Genomic DNA, 16,712 nt, shown 5'->3' with positions numbered 1-16,712 from the left:
AATTTCGAATCCCTGTTGTATGTATATATAAATGATGATTCTGTGCTGCTGTATTTTTTTTATATTGAAATTTAGAGTTTATTGTTTTTTGATGTAAACTTATTGAGAGTTGATAATTGTTGTTACGTAAAGTGTTGAAAATGTGGTGAAAGGTTTGTAGAATGCACGGTTGTGTTTGTTCAGATGACGGCACTCCCAGCCGCATCCCCATCCACCAGCGCCGCACCACGCCTGCTGGCACCCCCTTGCCCCGGTCAGGCGCTGGCGCCACCGGCTCGGCCCGCAAGCTGACTGTTCCCGTAAACGGCACCCCCGCCAGCCGGCCCCGCACTCCGACCGGCACGGCCAGCGGGAACTCCTCCAGGTGAGCGTGCCATCTGCCTCCACCTCCGTGCCATTACCACCCACATGCCCGGGCAAACACACACGATTTAAAAACTGCTCAGGATATCAGAGTGGTCTCTGTTGATGAAAAGCATTTAAGAATATGCTGGGGGTGGCTAAGTAGTTGTGTTTCCATATATTATCTTTTTTTTAAATTTAATTTTATGTGAGTAAAAATGGTTAAAACGTGTATTAACATTAATTTATTATAAACATCACAATTTCAAAAATAGTTTGATGCCTAAAGATGATGTAAAGGCGGGTAGACTTCCTAAACAGCGTTTAACTGATAAATCCGGTGCATAGTAATCACTGCGCACGATCCAACACCGCACTGTTCCAATTGAAAAAGGGGCAATGCCCAACTGCGTTTAGTCGCACAAAAGTTTCTGATTGCCAAACATAAATTTACAAATGTCAAAAGGCTGTATTTATAACAAATCTGTACTACTCTTGGGGCTGTCTTTATCTCTGCGATGTTACCTCATGGCATGCAAATCCTGTGTAACTTTTCCAGTTTATCGATGTAAACTAAATGGTAAACGTTCTGCTTCCTTAGGGCTCTTATAGCTCGTAAACTTAGCAAGCATAGAAAATTGCGTACTGTAATTTTACGTGAGCGCATGCTTCCAAGTAATTATCAAAGTCAAAGGACCGCATTGTGCCAAAAAATTATGCAAAACTGGACAGTTGAAATCAAAGTGCATGAAACAAAATTCATTAAATTTCCAGCAGGTTCAAAGCTTATCACTTGGCCGTACATGCCAGAAAACAGGGTGTAAATAGCTGCGGCCCATTGTATTACTTTGTTCATTGGTGCAGAAGTTCGTGTACCGGATGGCACTCCCAGTTGTCCCACGCCACACACAAACACCCGTTTACCCTTGAAGCCATCCCTGAGGTGTGATGCTTTTCGTGCAGCAGGCGAAACTCTTGTGATCTCAGTGTGCTGTCCAGTTCCACACACTCTTGGTTGACCGCCGCTCTAACTACACGCTGCTATTCGCCCGGACGTTACACGTATCACTCTGCAGCTCCACAGTCGCCCCATGTAAATAGTCATTCCAAAATGATTACCGCCTAACTGAAGTCGGTTACAAACTGACGAAATTTAAAGTATAAATTAATTCAGAGAATTAAATATTAAATACAAACAACAAAGTTGTTCCCATTTTTTTGTTAATGTAGCTAGCCATGGTTGTAGACAATTTTATTTATTTATTTTCCAATGCGTGGTATGAAACTAATTAATGTTAATTACATATTAATATGTCAAATAGTTTGTAATTGTGGAAACAATTCGTTCTGCTACTGGTTCGTGACAGTTCTGAAATAACTTTAATTATTTTTATGATGTTTCAGATGCTAGATAAAGTTCTTTTTAACAATCGTGCTTGTGAATATATTTACACCACTTCTAATGGTTAGAATTTGAACTGATGAAAATGTATGTTTTCGATCCCCTGCATTATTGACTTAGTTAAAGTGCAGTGTTTTCTTGTAAAATTGTTTGCAAAAACACTATTTGCATGTGGAAATTTATAGGAAGTTCCACAGTAAAATTAGGAAACGGGAAAAAGTAATTCCTCACCCAAGGTTTCGGGAAATATGCGTTTCTATATCCCCCCCCCCCCCCGCCCCCGAAAATAATCAGCATCCTAACCATCTCTAGTATCCCTATGTGGGCTGTATGAAACAAATTGTAAAAAAGTATTCATATTATGTTCAGAAGATGAAGTTGTGGCATTATTTGCACTCAAATATACAGTTTGTCTGAATGAGAAGTTCAATGTTATGCACTTACTTTTTAGGTTACGGATAGGAATGATTCATCGGACGTCCAGTATACCAGCATTAAGTGCTGTTGGTGCTAGGTAAATACTGTTTCATCTTAATCTACCAGTGTGATGTCTGCAGACAATATGGTGTGGCTGTGGGTTATGGTCGTCTGTCACCATGGAGGGGCTTTTAGTTAGTGTTGTCCTGTTGACGTCGTCCGGGCCTGCGGCCCCTTTGAGCCCGATATGACACCGCCCAACCACCGTTTCAGTTCAAACCTCCCGCTCGTGCGTGCGTGTGTGCGTGTGTGTCTAGCCCGGCAAGAGGGCGCTTAGCTGCAGTGCGCCGCACCCCTAATTTGCTACGTTTTAATATTATTTGTAAACCCTTTTTGTTTTCATTCGTCTTTGCCCCAGTGTTGTGCAATTTACTTGTGTTTTCTGTAATTTAAATAGGTTACCTTAAATAACTATAGACGTTGCCCGGGCGGACCCGAACAGGCACGGACTTGGACGAGGATAGGAATGCTTTTATATGAATTATCATTAAATAAGTAAATAGTAACAAACTTTCCATTGTCAGTAATTTTTATATATTTTTAATGTTTATCTGTAATTTACTCAACTTTCGCCGGGGCACGGAGTCGTAGAATACAGTAACGGTAATTGTGTTGGCGCGAAGGGCGCCATGTTGCCACCTGCGAGCGATGAGCTCAGCCCAGTCCATCTTCATCACTGACCGAGAGCAGACGCGCCAGCACCCCGGGGACCTCAACCTTTGTTCTGCACTGACCAAGTAATTCTGTCTCGTTAAGTGTTTCTGAATCTCTTTCGCTCGTCATCCTCGGGGCAGCTCTCGGCCAGCGGGCTGTTTAATTAATTAATTGTCTCAGTCGAGTTTTTCATCACCGTGTAATAAGTATACTTTGCAGTATGGCCACGTGTGTGGACCATGCCCTCACCTAAACCGATTCGTGCCTCAGGCTTTTTAACCGTGTAATGTGTAACGTGTAACGGGCGTGTAGAGAGACGTGTTAGTGAAATTAAATCTGGAGAATAAATATAAAGTGAGTACTTATTTAATCACGTGGTGAGTGAGTCTAGGAGTGTGGCGTGCCCGACGCCTAGAGCGGGCCAGGTCTGGGTAGCTAGGATAGAAAGGGCTGGTAACTCGTCCCCACTTGGGCTACGTCACGCCCTGAGTGAGAGACTCCGCCGGGTCCACGTGCCCTTCCACGTGGTGGCGCCCATAGTTAACATCTCGAAATCACCGGCAATGCGCGACCAGCCCTCAAATGGCGCCCAACGTGGGGCGAGTTACATCTTCCGCGAAAACCAGACCTGTACGAGCGTGTGAGATAGGCGGTTGTTACGCGGAGCGCGCGGAACTAAAGTTCGCGCTGGAACTATTGTTCGCGCGGAGCGCATAGCGGGACTCTGGCGCGCCAGCCACGTGATCAGCCAAGCGCACGCTTCCAGGAATCCGCGCACAAACAACGGACTCCGAGCGCAGTAAGTAACACAGTGCTGATGTGTTCGTGAGGACTGTTCGTGTGCAGAGTACCACGTGCGTAGACATGTATCCGTATCCGGACGAGTGTATCGGGTGTTACTTTCCCCGCCCGAGTTGGGACTTGCATGGCAGGACCGCCGCCGGATACGAGTGTGGCTACTGTACGGAGTACCGCATACACGGCGTGACGAAATGTGGAGCTAGGTCGTGTCCCGGAGGTAGTAGCGAGGGATACCGCTGCCAGGAATGTGCCGGCCTGTGGCATCGTGGCTGTATCGGCGAACGTGAATGGACCGTACTGCGCAAGTTTTTTACCTTCACGTGCGCACGGTGCACTGCCTACCTAGCCACCCAGGCGCAGTACGAGGCAGAGACGCTGGAAAATCCTCCACGACACGCCTCGACGCTTCCCGAAACGCCGACGCCGCTCACGCCGACACCGACTCCGATCACGCCGACACCACTCACGCCGAAAAAGACGCCGCTCACGCCGACGCCAACCACGCCGGAAAAGACGCTGCTCGACTCGCCGACGCAGCCCGTGCCAAGGACGCCGCCCGTTGCCGGAACGTCACCGCCGCACCAAGCCGACTCCTCACGCACGACGCCGACCCCAGCACCACGAAGGTACGTCCTGACGTCACCCGCACCGCCACGTGTTACGTTACCGACGCCTACCGCTCTGACAAAGACGCCCGTCGTCCTGACGCCCACGCCCGTCGTCCCGACGCCGACGGCCGCCGTCCCGACGCCCGCCGTGCCGACGCTCATCGACTTGACGTCTCCCGACACAAGTCCGATCCCGCCGCCGCCTGCCACACTGCGTTTCGTCGACCCGACGCCACTTATCCCGACTCCGACGCTCGCCGTCCCGACGCCGACAATTCCGCTCCCACCTCCTGTCCTGGAGCCGCCAACCTCGGCACCTCTCGTCGACCTGACGTCTCCCGACGCTGGTCCTAACGCATCATCGCCAGCAAGACCTCGTTTCGCCGACCTGACGCCACTCATCCCGACTATGATGACGCCTGACTCGCCGAAGCCAACCGAGCGACGCCCGACAACGACCGTCCCGCCGCAGTCTGCGACGCCGTCCAGCACCCGCCTCGTGTCGGAGACACCTCCCGACGCCGGAATGACCTCGCCACCGCACCGAACCGCCGTCCCGACGCCACCAAGGTCATTTCCGGCGAAACCCGCATCGTCTCCGCCACACGACTCGCCACGGACGCCTCCAGACTCGACGCCGACGCTTCGTGTCACCCTGTCGCCACCACCTGGCTTCGACGTCATCATGCCGTCGTCACCGCCACCAGAGTGCGCAGTAGCAAACGGGACGCTTTGCGACACGATGTCCAGGGCCCTGACGCCGAGACGCCTGAGCGCCGCCCCGCCGCCTGGGTTCGCTCCTCTGTGCCCGCCCGGATTCGCCCCGCTGTGCCCGCCTGGCTTCGAAGCACAGCCAGTTGATCATGCCCGAGTGAGACAGACGCGCGCGACGCCGACACTGACGCCGCCTCCATGCCCACCTGACGCGACGCCCGGAACGACCGAGACGCCACGACGCCCGATTCCGACGCCGATCGCCGCAGTACCGGAACACCGGTCAAGTGCCCTGCCGCACGAGACGCCACCCAAATGTCGCAAGTTGGCAACATTGGGACGCCGCACCGTGAAGAGTCGCCTGAGCTCCCTACATCCGCCTGTCGCGATGCAGGTCGACGCCACGACGCCGGGACGCCCGACCGTCCCACCACCGAACGTGACCACCACCCGGACTTCGACACCTGTCACCCGTCTGTCACGACGGGCCGCGAAGCGCCCGCCTGTCGGCGAGGCTGAGCCGGGCCGTGCCGAGCGCCGCCCGCGCTTGCTGCCCGCCTGCCACGAGCCGCCTGACCTTGGCCGCCGCCGCCCCTGCCGGCCGGCGCCCTGGCCACCGCCACGCTATCACACGCAGCAGCCGCCGCAGCCGCAGCTGACGCAGATTTGGGGCTCGGGACAACTGGTGGGTCACCACCCACAAGGTTAGTCAGCCAGCGCCCATTCTGTCCGTGTGTATCGTCCTCCATAGTGTAAATATTGCTCAACTGTCATTTTGTAAACATTGCTCGCCGCCATCATGTAAACATTGCTCGCCCTTCCATCGTGTAAACATTGCTTGTCCGTCCGTCATGTCAACATTGCCACCTGCCCGCACAAACATAAACATCAACATTGCCACGTGGGAGTGCGCGACGTAAACACCACAGGCAACGCCCCCCAACCATCTGTCAAACGGCGCTGTCATATCGGCCTACTTTCGGAGGGGGCAATTGACGTCGTCCGGGCCTGCGGCCCCTTTGAGCCCGATATGACACCGCCCAACCACCGTTTCAGTTCAAACCTCCCGCTCGTGCGTGCGTGTGTGCGTGTGTGTCTAGCCCGGCAAGAGGGCGCTTAGCTGCAGTGCGCCGCACCCCTAATTTGCTACGTTTTAATATTATTTGTAAACCCTTTTTGTTTTCATTCGTCTTTGCCCCAGTGTTGTGCAATTTACTTGTGTTTTCTGTAATTTAAATAGGTTACCTTAAATAACTATAGACGTTGCCCGGGCGGACCCGAACAGGCACGGACTTGGACGAGGATAGGAATGCTTTTATATGAATTATCATTAAATAAGTAAATAGTAACAAACTTTCCATTGTCAGTAATTTTTATATATTTTTAATGTTTATCTGTAATTTACTCAACTTTCGCCGGGGCACGGAGTCGTAGAATACAGTAACGGTAATTGTGTTGGTGCGAAGGGCGCCATGTTGCCACCTGCGAGCGATGAGCTCAGCCCAGTCCATCTTCATCACTGACCGAGAGCAGACGCGCCAGCACCCCGGGGACCTCAACCTTTGTTCTGCACTGACCAAGTAATTCTGTCTCGTTAAGTGTTTCTGAATCTCTTTCGCTCGTCATCCTCGGGGCAGCTCTCGGCCAGCGGGCTGTTTAATTAATTAATTGTCTCAGTCGAGTTTTTCATCACCGTGTAATAAGTATACTTTGCAGTATGGCCACGTGTGTGGACCATGCCCTCACCTAAACCGATTCGTGCCTCAGGCTTTTTAACCGTGTAATGTGTAACGTGTAACGGGCGTGTAGAGAGACGTGTTAGTGAAATTAAATCTGGAGAATAAATATAAAGTGAGTACTTATTTAATCACGTGGTGAGTGAGTCTAGGAGTGTGGCGTGCCCGACGCCTAGAGCGGGCCAGGTCTGGGTAGCTAGGATAGAAAGGGCTGGTAACTCGTCCCCACTTGGGCTACGTCACGCCCTGAGTGAGAGACTCCGCCGGGTCCACGTGCCCTTCCACGTGGTGGCGCCCATAGTTAACATCTCGAAATCACCGGCAATGCGCGATCAGCCCTCACTGTTGTCAGTGTGAATATGTACTAGCAAGGTCATATTTGTTTGGTTTGTAGTCCAACATGGACTTGTTAACAACTTGTTTTCTATATGTAATAAAAAATGCAAGTTAATACACCATGTAGCACCAAAATGCAAGATAATTCATGTAATTAAGCAGCATTTTACCAAAATTAATTCAAATCACAAAGCAAAGTAATCTTTAATGCTTAAAATTCATCGAATGTTATTATTTCTGTACTAAGTTTGTACCAAAGTGCGTACAATAGAAAAATGAATTTAATTTGTTTTTATTGTGTATTTCTTATTGAATAACTTTTAATTTATAAAAGCTTTCCAATCTATTATTATTCTCAAAATGTATCTGGTTTAGACAAACCTACTACACATTTTTTTATTGTATAAAGGCAGCATGTTAAAATTACACTATACTGGTGGAATAAGTATTACAAAAATAATTTATAAAAAAACACCACCACCATATTCTTCTGTTTCAAAAATAAAATTGGATTTAAGAAAACCATAAATACTTATCTTTAACTACTGGTTATATAGAATGACAACAAAATACTTTAACTATGCATGGTGGCAATATCCGACTGTGTATAGAGAGAGACATTCTGCTGATAAACTACAGTTGACGCATTCGGTAATCAAACCCTGATTGAGCTGCTTGTGTAACACTCCACACGCAGGGCAGGGCACAATGTGCTAATTTGTTCTATGTACACCTCTTTCTTTCCCTTGCTCATCTACTTGCTTATCTTACTTGCCCCTCTATTCTATCTGATAAAGCTACTTGAGTTGCAAATAACTGCACGAGTTACAGTCAAAATGCATTGCCATATACAATATGTTTGTTTACACTTAATTTTTACACCTGTGTAAACTTTTAATTGCTCTCCTGTAGTATGATTTTATTTCAAAGACTTCTTTACTGGAATAATCTGAAACTTATATTTTATAGTGTAATGTAAATGAGACTTTTTTGCGATAACAAGAAGTTAACCATCCCTGTCTGTAGAAAAATTGTGTTTGGAAGAAATGTCACAAAAAAGTTATTTTAAATTTTCTACTGTTCTTATAGTTAACTACTGAAATGGACTTATTGCTGGATGCTTGCTAACAGCTAGATGCGATTCCGAACTTATGCTTTTTCTTTTGGTTACAAAGGTCATATTTGCCGTTGTTTGGTATTGATTTGGGAGTCGTGTACCTTCTGAAGTAAAGTTAAATGTAAATTAAAATTTGATTAAAGTTTTAAAGACTATCTCATAGTGTTTGTCACACATATCTACACTAAGGATATACCTTAATTGTTTAGCTTCCAACCAAAATAAATACAAGGGAAAATATTTGAACTAAATCAAGCTTAACCTAAGGAAGAATTTACTTTACCTCACTAAAGTGAAACAATATGTGCTCGGATCTTGACAAAAAGGAGGTTAAAAAACAAAAGAGTGTTTGTGTGGGCATTGCATAAACATCATCTGTCGCCATTGGCCATGGATGGAAAGAGCTTTTCGTAAATCCTTAATTTCCTACAATGGCCTATAGCCGTGGTAATAACTGTCATTGTTGATTAATTATGACGTGGTCACTCACCGTTCATCGTCTGGCGGCGATGTTGCACCGATTCCCACTGACTGACTGTGACTGATTACTTCAGACTTATATCTGTGGCTTAGGAAGCCCTACCTGACTGAGTTGACGTTTATCATAACAGCGCGAATCCTTGTCTCTGTTTCGAATATTCCTCTTTGCTGATTCGTTGTTTCCCCTTCTCGTTAACAGCTGTGTTGACTCATGCGTCATTGCTCCCCTTCTTTCTCTCTCTCTCTCTCTGTTCATCTGCCCTGATTAAATCATGTCTATTCAGCGATTCTGAAGGTCTCCAATTGCAAGGCGCCCAAGGCAAACAAATTTATTGTCATCACGGCTGTGTTTTGCTAAACGCAAGCAAACATTATTACCCTTTATGGCCTTACCCATTATGGCATTTTAAATTGTTTCTACTGGCGGTGTTTCCTCATCGCTATGACCTAACAGGCAGTGTCATTCCCAAGCACAATTTTAATATTATTAATAACTATTTGAAAAAAAAAGTATTCCCGGGGTCTTTAATATTATTAAATTAAGTATATAATTTTAGGGCCGTGTCAATATGAAACTGTTAGTATGTCTGGCAGTAGTTAGTTTCTCTCCAGCCTGTATATCGGAACAGTTGGAATTTTTGTGGGCACTTAAAGATGCCCTTGTAACTATATTTACAAAACTGAATGGTCTGTGTTTAAATTTTATTTTATTTGTATTTACACTTTGTAGGTTCAGTATACATACATAATATTGTTGTGCTTTTTTAATAAATGTTATTAATAGAATTACATTTTCAAGCTCTTCACCCCAAAATACATTCAATTCTTTTCTTTAACAGCCATTCAAGGATACCTGTGTTTGTGGGTTCTACTTCAGTGGAATCTCAACTCTCTTCTTATGCTTCTTCTGGGTAAATCTTTGTCTCTGTGTGTTGCTTCTGTCTGTTTTTACTAAGTTTCCCAATTTTTCTAAACGTTCACTGTTTTTTGTGCATGATGTATGTGCTTGCTAAAGTTTAGTTTTTATACATTATCAGAGCTGCCAACCATTACGGATTTTCCGTAATTATTACGGATTTAACACCGAATTACAGAATTATGGAACATCGTTGGTTTATTAAGGAAACGAGGGTTTGTGCTGCATGGTAACGGAGAAAATTCAGTTTCTGCTGTGCGTGTTTCGTGAATGCAGTTCCAATACATCGCGTGGTTGCACAAATAATGGAAATAGTAAGTGTGTAGATGTACTGTTGAAATAAATAGATTAATTCTTGTGTTTTGAAATAATAATGGGATGGTATTATATCCGTTGTACGATACAACCAACGAGCATTACTCCTACGGAAAGAGTGGTAACTTCCATGTTAAATGCGTGTCGCAATAAGCAGACTGCTATGGAGCGACCGCAGCGATACCATGTGTGTCGTGGCAAAACCTGAACTAACGAGCGTGCGGCGCATGCTCATTAGGAGCCCTTTTTTTTAGGTGCCACGTGCTTGTTTTTCCCGTCATACAGAAAATTAACGATTTGTTTGTAAACAAAGATGCAGAGAAGCAATACATTATTCACAATGGATGTTACTTTATATTATTTTCTAAACTAAATTGGTCAATTACTTTGATATTGCCTTATAAAACACTTGTAATTAATTTTCTCGGCAAATAATTATGTACTAAATCTAAACAGGCGTAACTCGGACCTATTGCATCTCTGCATGTTTATTTCTAAAAGTTACACTCGTTAAATACTTAACCTTCTTTAAGCTTTCAATTGCAAAGAAAGGCTAATTATTCTTGTTAAGGTGCCTGATATTATCTGGTTTGTACCATATGAAACCCCGACATCTGTCATGTTAACCATAATAAATATATTGCCAGAATGGAATCACTTTCGTGAGCATTTTGTTTGGTTTAAGTTACCATGCGCATGTATAAAACGTACCTATATTTTAAAAACATACAGGCCTCTAACCCAGGTGTGAATACATTTAATTACACTTTTGACACATAGGTTAGGAATGTTCTGTTATGAAATGAATCTAGTTATCATGTTCGTTACTAAAGTTTTTTTTTCTCCTGTAGGCCTGACTAAATCCTACTTTGTTACCATTAAAACCAATTTTACCACAACTGGGTTTACAGTTTCAAACCCCCCCCCCCCCCCCTTCAGTGGTTTTATACACAGTTAAACATTAATAACATATTACCTCAAAATGCTGAATTACATGGTACACAAATAGGCCAAAATTGCATTTTGTAATAGATTCTCACTTATAGAATGTGCCATAAATGTTGGCCAGCGCATACAGCTGGCTTCACAAGGAGGTGGGAGGGAGAGTTTCACCACAAACTATGTGGCGTTCCTATAGACCATGACATCTTTCTGCACACTGCAAGCCTGACCAAACCCCTGCTTGGCAGGTCCTCACAAGGCAGCAGTAGCTAGGTAGGTAAACTATCTTTCAGGCGGAGAAGCAGTGTAGCCATACAGACTATACATTAACATATTGAGAAGCGAGAACATGTTTATACTTTACAAACTACTCAGTGAAATTGCGCTGTTGCACTGCATTGCCAGTCGCCACTTCTCAGAATATTTTTTTGCAGAATAAGAAGCATGTTGAAGGTTGGGATATAATGTAGGCTAACAGTGACCCATAATCAACACTGTTAATATTTGTTGAACTATTCAGGTTTTTAATCAGAATATAGAAAACTAAAGCAGAATAATTAAATATAGCAGTTTTTGCCTAAGTCATGAGCATACATTTATCCAGACAGATCAATAATGCTGTGTACTCTGTTTTGCAAAAATCTGGCTTCTGGGAGCCCTAGTAGATCAAGCTGTCAAAACAACTGTCCAAAAGTTGGCAAAAACAGTTAACCATGAACACTCATGTTTGATATGAAACCTATTTCAATGAATGAATTAATGAATGTGTCATTTATGTGCCATACTTTCTGAAAAAAGGAAAGGGGAAATTGAATTTGCTAAATAAAAAAAGTACCTTCAGACATGTTATACCAATATATTTAAATTTCATTCAAGATAACAAATTAAAAGGTTCACTGTTCACAAGACACAAAACCTAAACCCATTTTTACTGGTGCCAATAAAATTTGCAAATATAGTTGTCTTGTTTTCCTATATTTACAAAATTAATGTTAAAATTATATTTCAACAATCAAAAACAACACTGTTACAACAAATTAATGCTGTATAATAGTGTAAATATGTACCAAGGTAATTTTTCCAGTTGTTAGGGTTTCACCCACTCACTTTTGTGGTGCTGTAGTGCCATAACTGTCACAGGGTATACTGAACGCTCCAAAGTCAGGGTATGACCTACTTGGGCCAGATTATTTTCAAATGCAGAATATATTTCATGCAAAGGTAACCTGAACAGGCTATTTATATGTATTACTAGTTTACCTGAGTCAAACAACATAATTTACTCTACTAATTAGTTTATTACATCCGCCAGATCATTTCAAAGTGCAATTTTTTACAAATATATTGGACAAGTGAAATTTATACATTAAATATCATGATGAGCAAAAAATCAACCAATATATGAAGAAATGTTTACACTCTTCAGCGGCGAGAAGAAGAAAAGTTTTTATTTTATTTATTTATTTTTTAAAATGTCTAAGTCCACTACAAAAATATACAATTATATTGTACATGTAGTATAGGACTCGTCAAGAATATTAAACATCATGAATACACATTTAAGTACAATCATATACACATAAACAAAAATAATAGTAAAAAACAAATAATTTACATCATAAAATAATAATAATAATAATAATAATACATTTTTAGCATAGTCTTGCTTCCATAAAATCATTAATAGAATAAAAACTGAATTCCAACAGCAAATCTTTCAGTTTTTTTTAATACACAAAGTTAATTTTCTGATTTAAAATGTGGTGGAAGTTTATTATAAAAACATATAGCAGAGTATCTCGGACTATTTGCAAAACATTTTGTACGATGTTGTCATATATGAAAATTATTTTTTGTTCTAGTCGAATAATTATGTAAATTGAAATTCTGTAGTTCATTCAATTGTGAATGAGCAAATATAAGTAATTCATAAATGTATAACGATGGTAATGTTAAGACACCTCAGCTATTGAAAAGTTGTCTGCATGAGGTACGATAATTTACATGCATTATTATACGTACAAATATTTTCTGTATTTGAAAAATTTTAGATGAGTCCGTGGAATTAACCCAAAATATTATTCCATATCGTAAGTGAGGTTCAACATAAAAGTAAATAATTTTTAAAGCATTTAGATTAGTCCGTTTTGAAAATGTTCTCATAGCAAATAATATTGAGCTCATTTTTTTAGTTAAATGAGCAATATGAGATTTCCAATTAAGGTTCTTCTCAATATATTTACCTAGTATTTTGGTTGAATTAGATTGAGATATATTATCACCATTAATCGATACAGTTGGGTCTTGCAAATTGTATAAGTTATTAAGTTTAAAATGCAGCCACGTTGTTTTTGTGTTAGTAAGAATTAATTCATTAGCCTTAAACTAATCTATGATGTCCCTAGTTAAAATTTTAATATTTGCAATTAAACTTAAAGGGTTATCTCCATGTATAGATATATTAGTGTCGTCAGCATATAATACAATTTTCCCACTCTTAACAGTTTTAGGCAAATTGTTAACGTATATAAGAAAAAGCAAAGGTCCTAGTACAGAACCCTGAGAAACACCAACAGATATGTTTTGCCTATCTGAATGAACATTATATTTTATGTTGGTTAAGGGATCTATATGTTGTACTACGACTACTTGTGAACTCTGAGACAGGTAAGATGTTAACCAATTAAGCACAGTATCTCTTACACCATATGTGCTTAACTTTTTAATTAATATTTTATGATTAACACTATCAAAAGCCTTACTTAGGTCACAAAATAGCCCAACAGGATGATTCCTTCTGTGTAGGTCCATAGTTATATTGCTGATAAATTCATAAAGTGCAGTTATCGTCGATTTACAACACCTGAATCCATGTTGACTGTCCACTAAAATTTTATTTTTCTCAAAAAATGACATTAATCTATTAAACATTAATAATTCTAATATTTTTGAGAATGAGGACAGAAGAGATATTGGCCTATAATTCTGACAGGCATCACGAGGACCTTTTTTATGCAAGGGAATAACTTTTGAACACTTCCATAAGGTAGGAAAATAACCTTGCATAAAAGATTCATTATAAAGATATAACAATGGGTCAACTATATAATCAATACAAGTCTTTAATAATAAAATCAGGTACAGCATCTAAACCTGATAAACGTTTACCTTTTGATTTATGAACTACTGACAATAACTCCATTTTTGTTACAGGAAATATGAAAATAGAAGACGATGTAAAGGTTGTGCCAGAAATGGAGGCTGTATTGTACACATTATTATTAATAATCTGATGAACACAGAGTTGGTTATGCAATATTTTATAAAAATATTCACTAAACTCATTAGAAAAAATCTTTGCTCTTCTGGTTTTGAACGACAGCATCTTACTGCACATTTTCGCTCATAGGCATATCGTCCAGAAATTTTTTTTTTTTTCACGTTTTCTTGCTAACCAAATATTTTAAAATGATTTCTAATTTACCAGCAGCAAGTTGTTTACCACTAAACACAACATGGCGCCAGCAAGTCAACCCTTGCGAGTCAAATAAATATCCTACTTATTTTAGCGGAGTATTTTCAAAGCAAATTATTTTTATTATAATACTGAATAATTTTAAAAATTGATGTAGAAACTTCGTTACAAGTACAAGTAGCTATGCTATACTTGTTGAAGTCTTTAGTGTGATTGTGTGATATTGCTTTTAGCGCGGTCACCTGTATCATGGCGAATGACGAACTAACAAAAAAAAGGGTCCATCATAAAAAAAAAGCCTGTGCAACAATTTCCTATTCCAGTTTCCTCCCCATGGATACAACTAGTACATATTCTCGGACTTTTAGTTTGTTGGCTACTTACATCACGATAATTTTTGTGCGGTACTTTGGCTAACTTGTGTTGTTTTAATTTATTTCTTGAAAGCCATTTTTTTCATCATAGTGTTTTTGTCGTGTCTACAGATGTAAAAAATTTTTTAATTTTTTCGATAGTGTTGTGTTCTTCAGTGCGGGTTGTAGAAATGAAGCGTGTGACAGAACAATGTGTATCTGCGGAAAAAAAAAGAAAACGCAATTATTTAGAACTTTTGACCTAACTATTCAAAAGAATGGCCATGCTTGTCGTTTTTAAATGTTTTGGAATGCCACGTGTTTTGTAATGTATGCACGTGTGACTTTTCGATTGCACATGATGGAAGGGATGACTGTAGACGGCATATTGAATCAAAGAAACATGCGGAACATTTTATAGCCATAATGAGCAATAAATCTATATCGTCCTTTTTTCGCTACATCTGAAGAAACAAAAGTAATAAACGTAAAGTTATTGTTTACAAGTTCTTGTGTTTGTCTTCTGTTTGTTTACAAGACAGTTCTTATCCAACCAGGATAAAAGAAGCAAATAAAAAGACAGTTGTTCAAAAGTTTAACTTTGAATACTTTAAATTGAAGATTCAAAATTTCCAGTAAAATTATTGTCATTTCTTACATATTCAGATGATTGTATTGTTTAATTTTTTTTTTTTGATTCATTAATTTTCATTGTATTCATATACTTAAGCCTTTTTTTTTTTGCATGCCATTGCCTTTGTTTTATCTTGTGTGTGTCATAATTCCCCAGGAAAAATTTATCGTACATGATTTACCCGTACTTTTTTCATATAATTGTCATTACTGATGGGTGTGATTTGTGGTTGGCAGCTCTGCATTATGTACTTTTAAATTTGGTACTGTACTTATGCTAAAAACTGAGAAAAAAAATTTGTTTTTTGTTGTATTGAGTACTGGAAATATATTTTGTTTTGTATTGAAATTTTTTGGGGTAAGGAGGAGATCGGAGTTAAAAAAAACGGCGCTAATAATATATACATACATATATTAATGTTTGTAAATTTTAATCAAACAACTAGCATGATGCATTTGTAACCGTAAATACACTTGATATAAAATATTAAGTATCTGTCTCATACATATTTATATTTACCATAAAAGTGCATGTAAGAATAATTACCTTGTCCATTCATTTAAGCTACAAAATTGCAACTAAACCAATTTAATCAATATACCATGTTTTATCGCAAAATCGTTCCACATTTTAAACTGAAATGAAGTTTGAAAGTGGTATTGTCCGAATAAATATTAGATTTCTATTTTAAAATACTTCGTTTTATACGGAAATAATACCTACACAAAGCGCTCGGAATCTAATAGTGGGACCAAAAACATCATGCAACGTTTACGCGAGAAATTTTTTTATCTAAATTTTGACACCCTAAAGTATCGGTGCGATGATTATGCGATAAAACACTGTAATAAATTTTGATATTTTCTAAATAATGTATCATTGGCCGAGTGTGGATTCCCATGTTAGGCTTAAGTATTTATATTGTGCATAGAGCACTGAAATTAAATTATCCATAAATGTGAGTACATAACAATAAAATTACATCTATAACAGTTGTTTAGCAAACAGAATTTTTAAATTAACTACTTATATCCTTAATGTGTGCATGCTTGACCTCAATAATTATTTTGCCTTCATCATGTGTTAAAATACAGACAATATTTTTAATAGAACAGTGGAACTTGGCTTTGGATGACACAAAACAAATTAGAGAAACAAATAAAAATTTCAAAAGGAACTTGTTTGGTGAGATGATTTTAGGCATGGTTAGAGGAATAGGTTATTGCTTTAATTGGTGTGAAATTATAAGACTTCATCCTGCACACGAAGTTCTTTTTTTTTTTTTTTTTTTTTTTTTCATCATTCCCTTTTTTGAAGGGCTATATATGAGGGCTGTTTTTTTAACCTCCAATGGGCTATAAAAAAAGACCAATTTACATACTATAATAATTTTATTACCAAAAGTTCAGC

The 16,712-nt window shown here is 40.4% G+C and overlaps 1 protein-coding gene across 36 annotated transcripts in view; it reads left to right on the top strand.

Annotated features, from left to right (window-relative positions):
• Positions 1-16,712, top strand: part of LOC134527943 (dystonin) — a 667,118-nt gene that overhangs the window by 642,899 nt on the left and 7,507 nt on the right. For 26 of the 36 annotated variants that reach the window (XM_063360992.1, XM_063361024.1, XM_063361021.1 and 23 more), the window contains one exon: positions 184-364. In XM_063360992.1, coding sequence (XP_063217062.1) covers positions 184-364 — 181 coding nt within the window. Of the gene's footprint in view, positions 1-183; positions 365-2,195; positions 2,466-9,506; positions 12,443-16,712 lie in introns of those variants that run through there. The other 10 variants (XM_063361010.1, XM_063361004.1, XM_063361002.1 and 7 more) reach the window with 5 other exon arrangements.

Source organism: Bacillus rossius, chromosome 1 (genome assembly GCF_032445375.1).
Source record: "Bacillus rossius redtenbacheri isolate Brsri chromosome 1, Brsri_v3, whole genome shotgun sequence".
NCBI classification, from domain to species: domain Eukaryota; kingdom Metazoa; phylum Arthropoda; class Insecta; order Phasmatodea; family Bacillidae; genus Bacillus; species Bacillus rossius.
The sequence above is the reverse complement of the archived record's forward strand: the minus strand, read 5'-3'. Positions and strand labels throughout refer to the sequence as shown.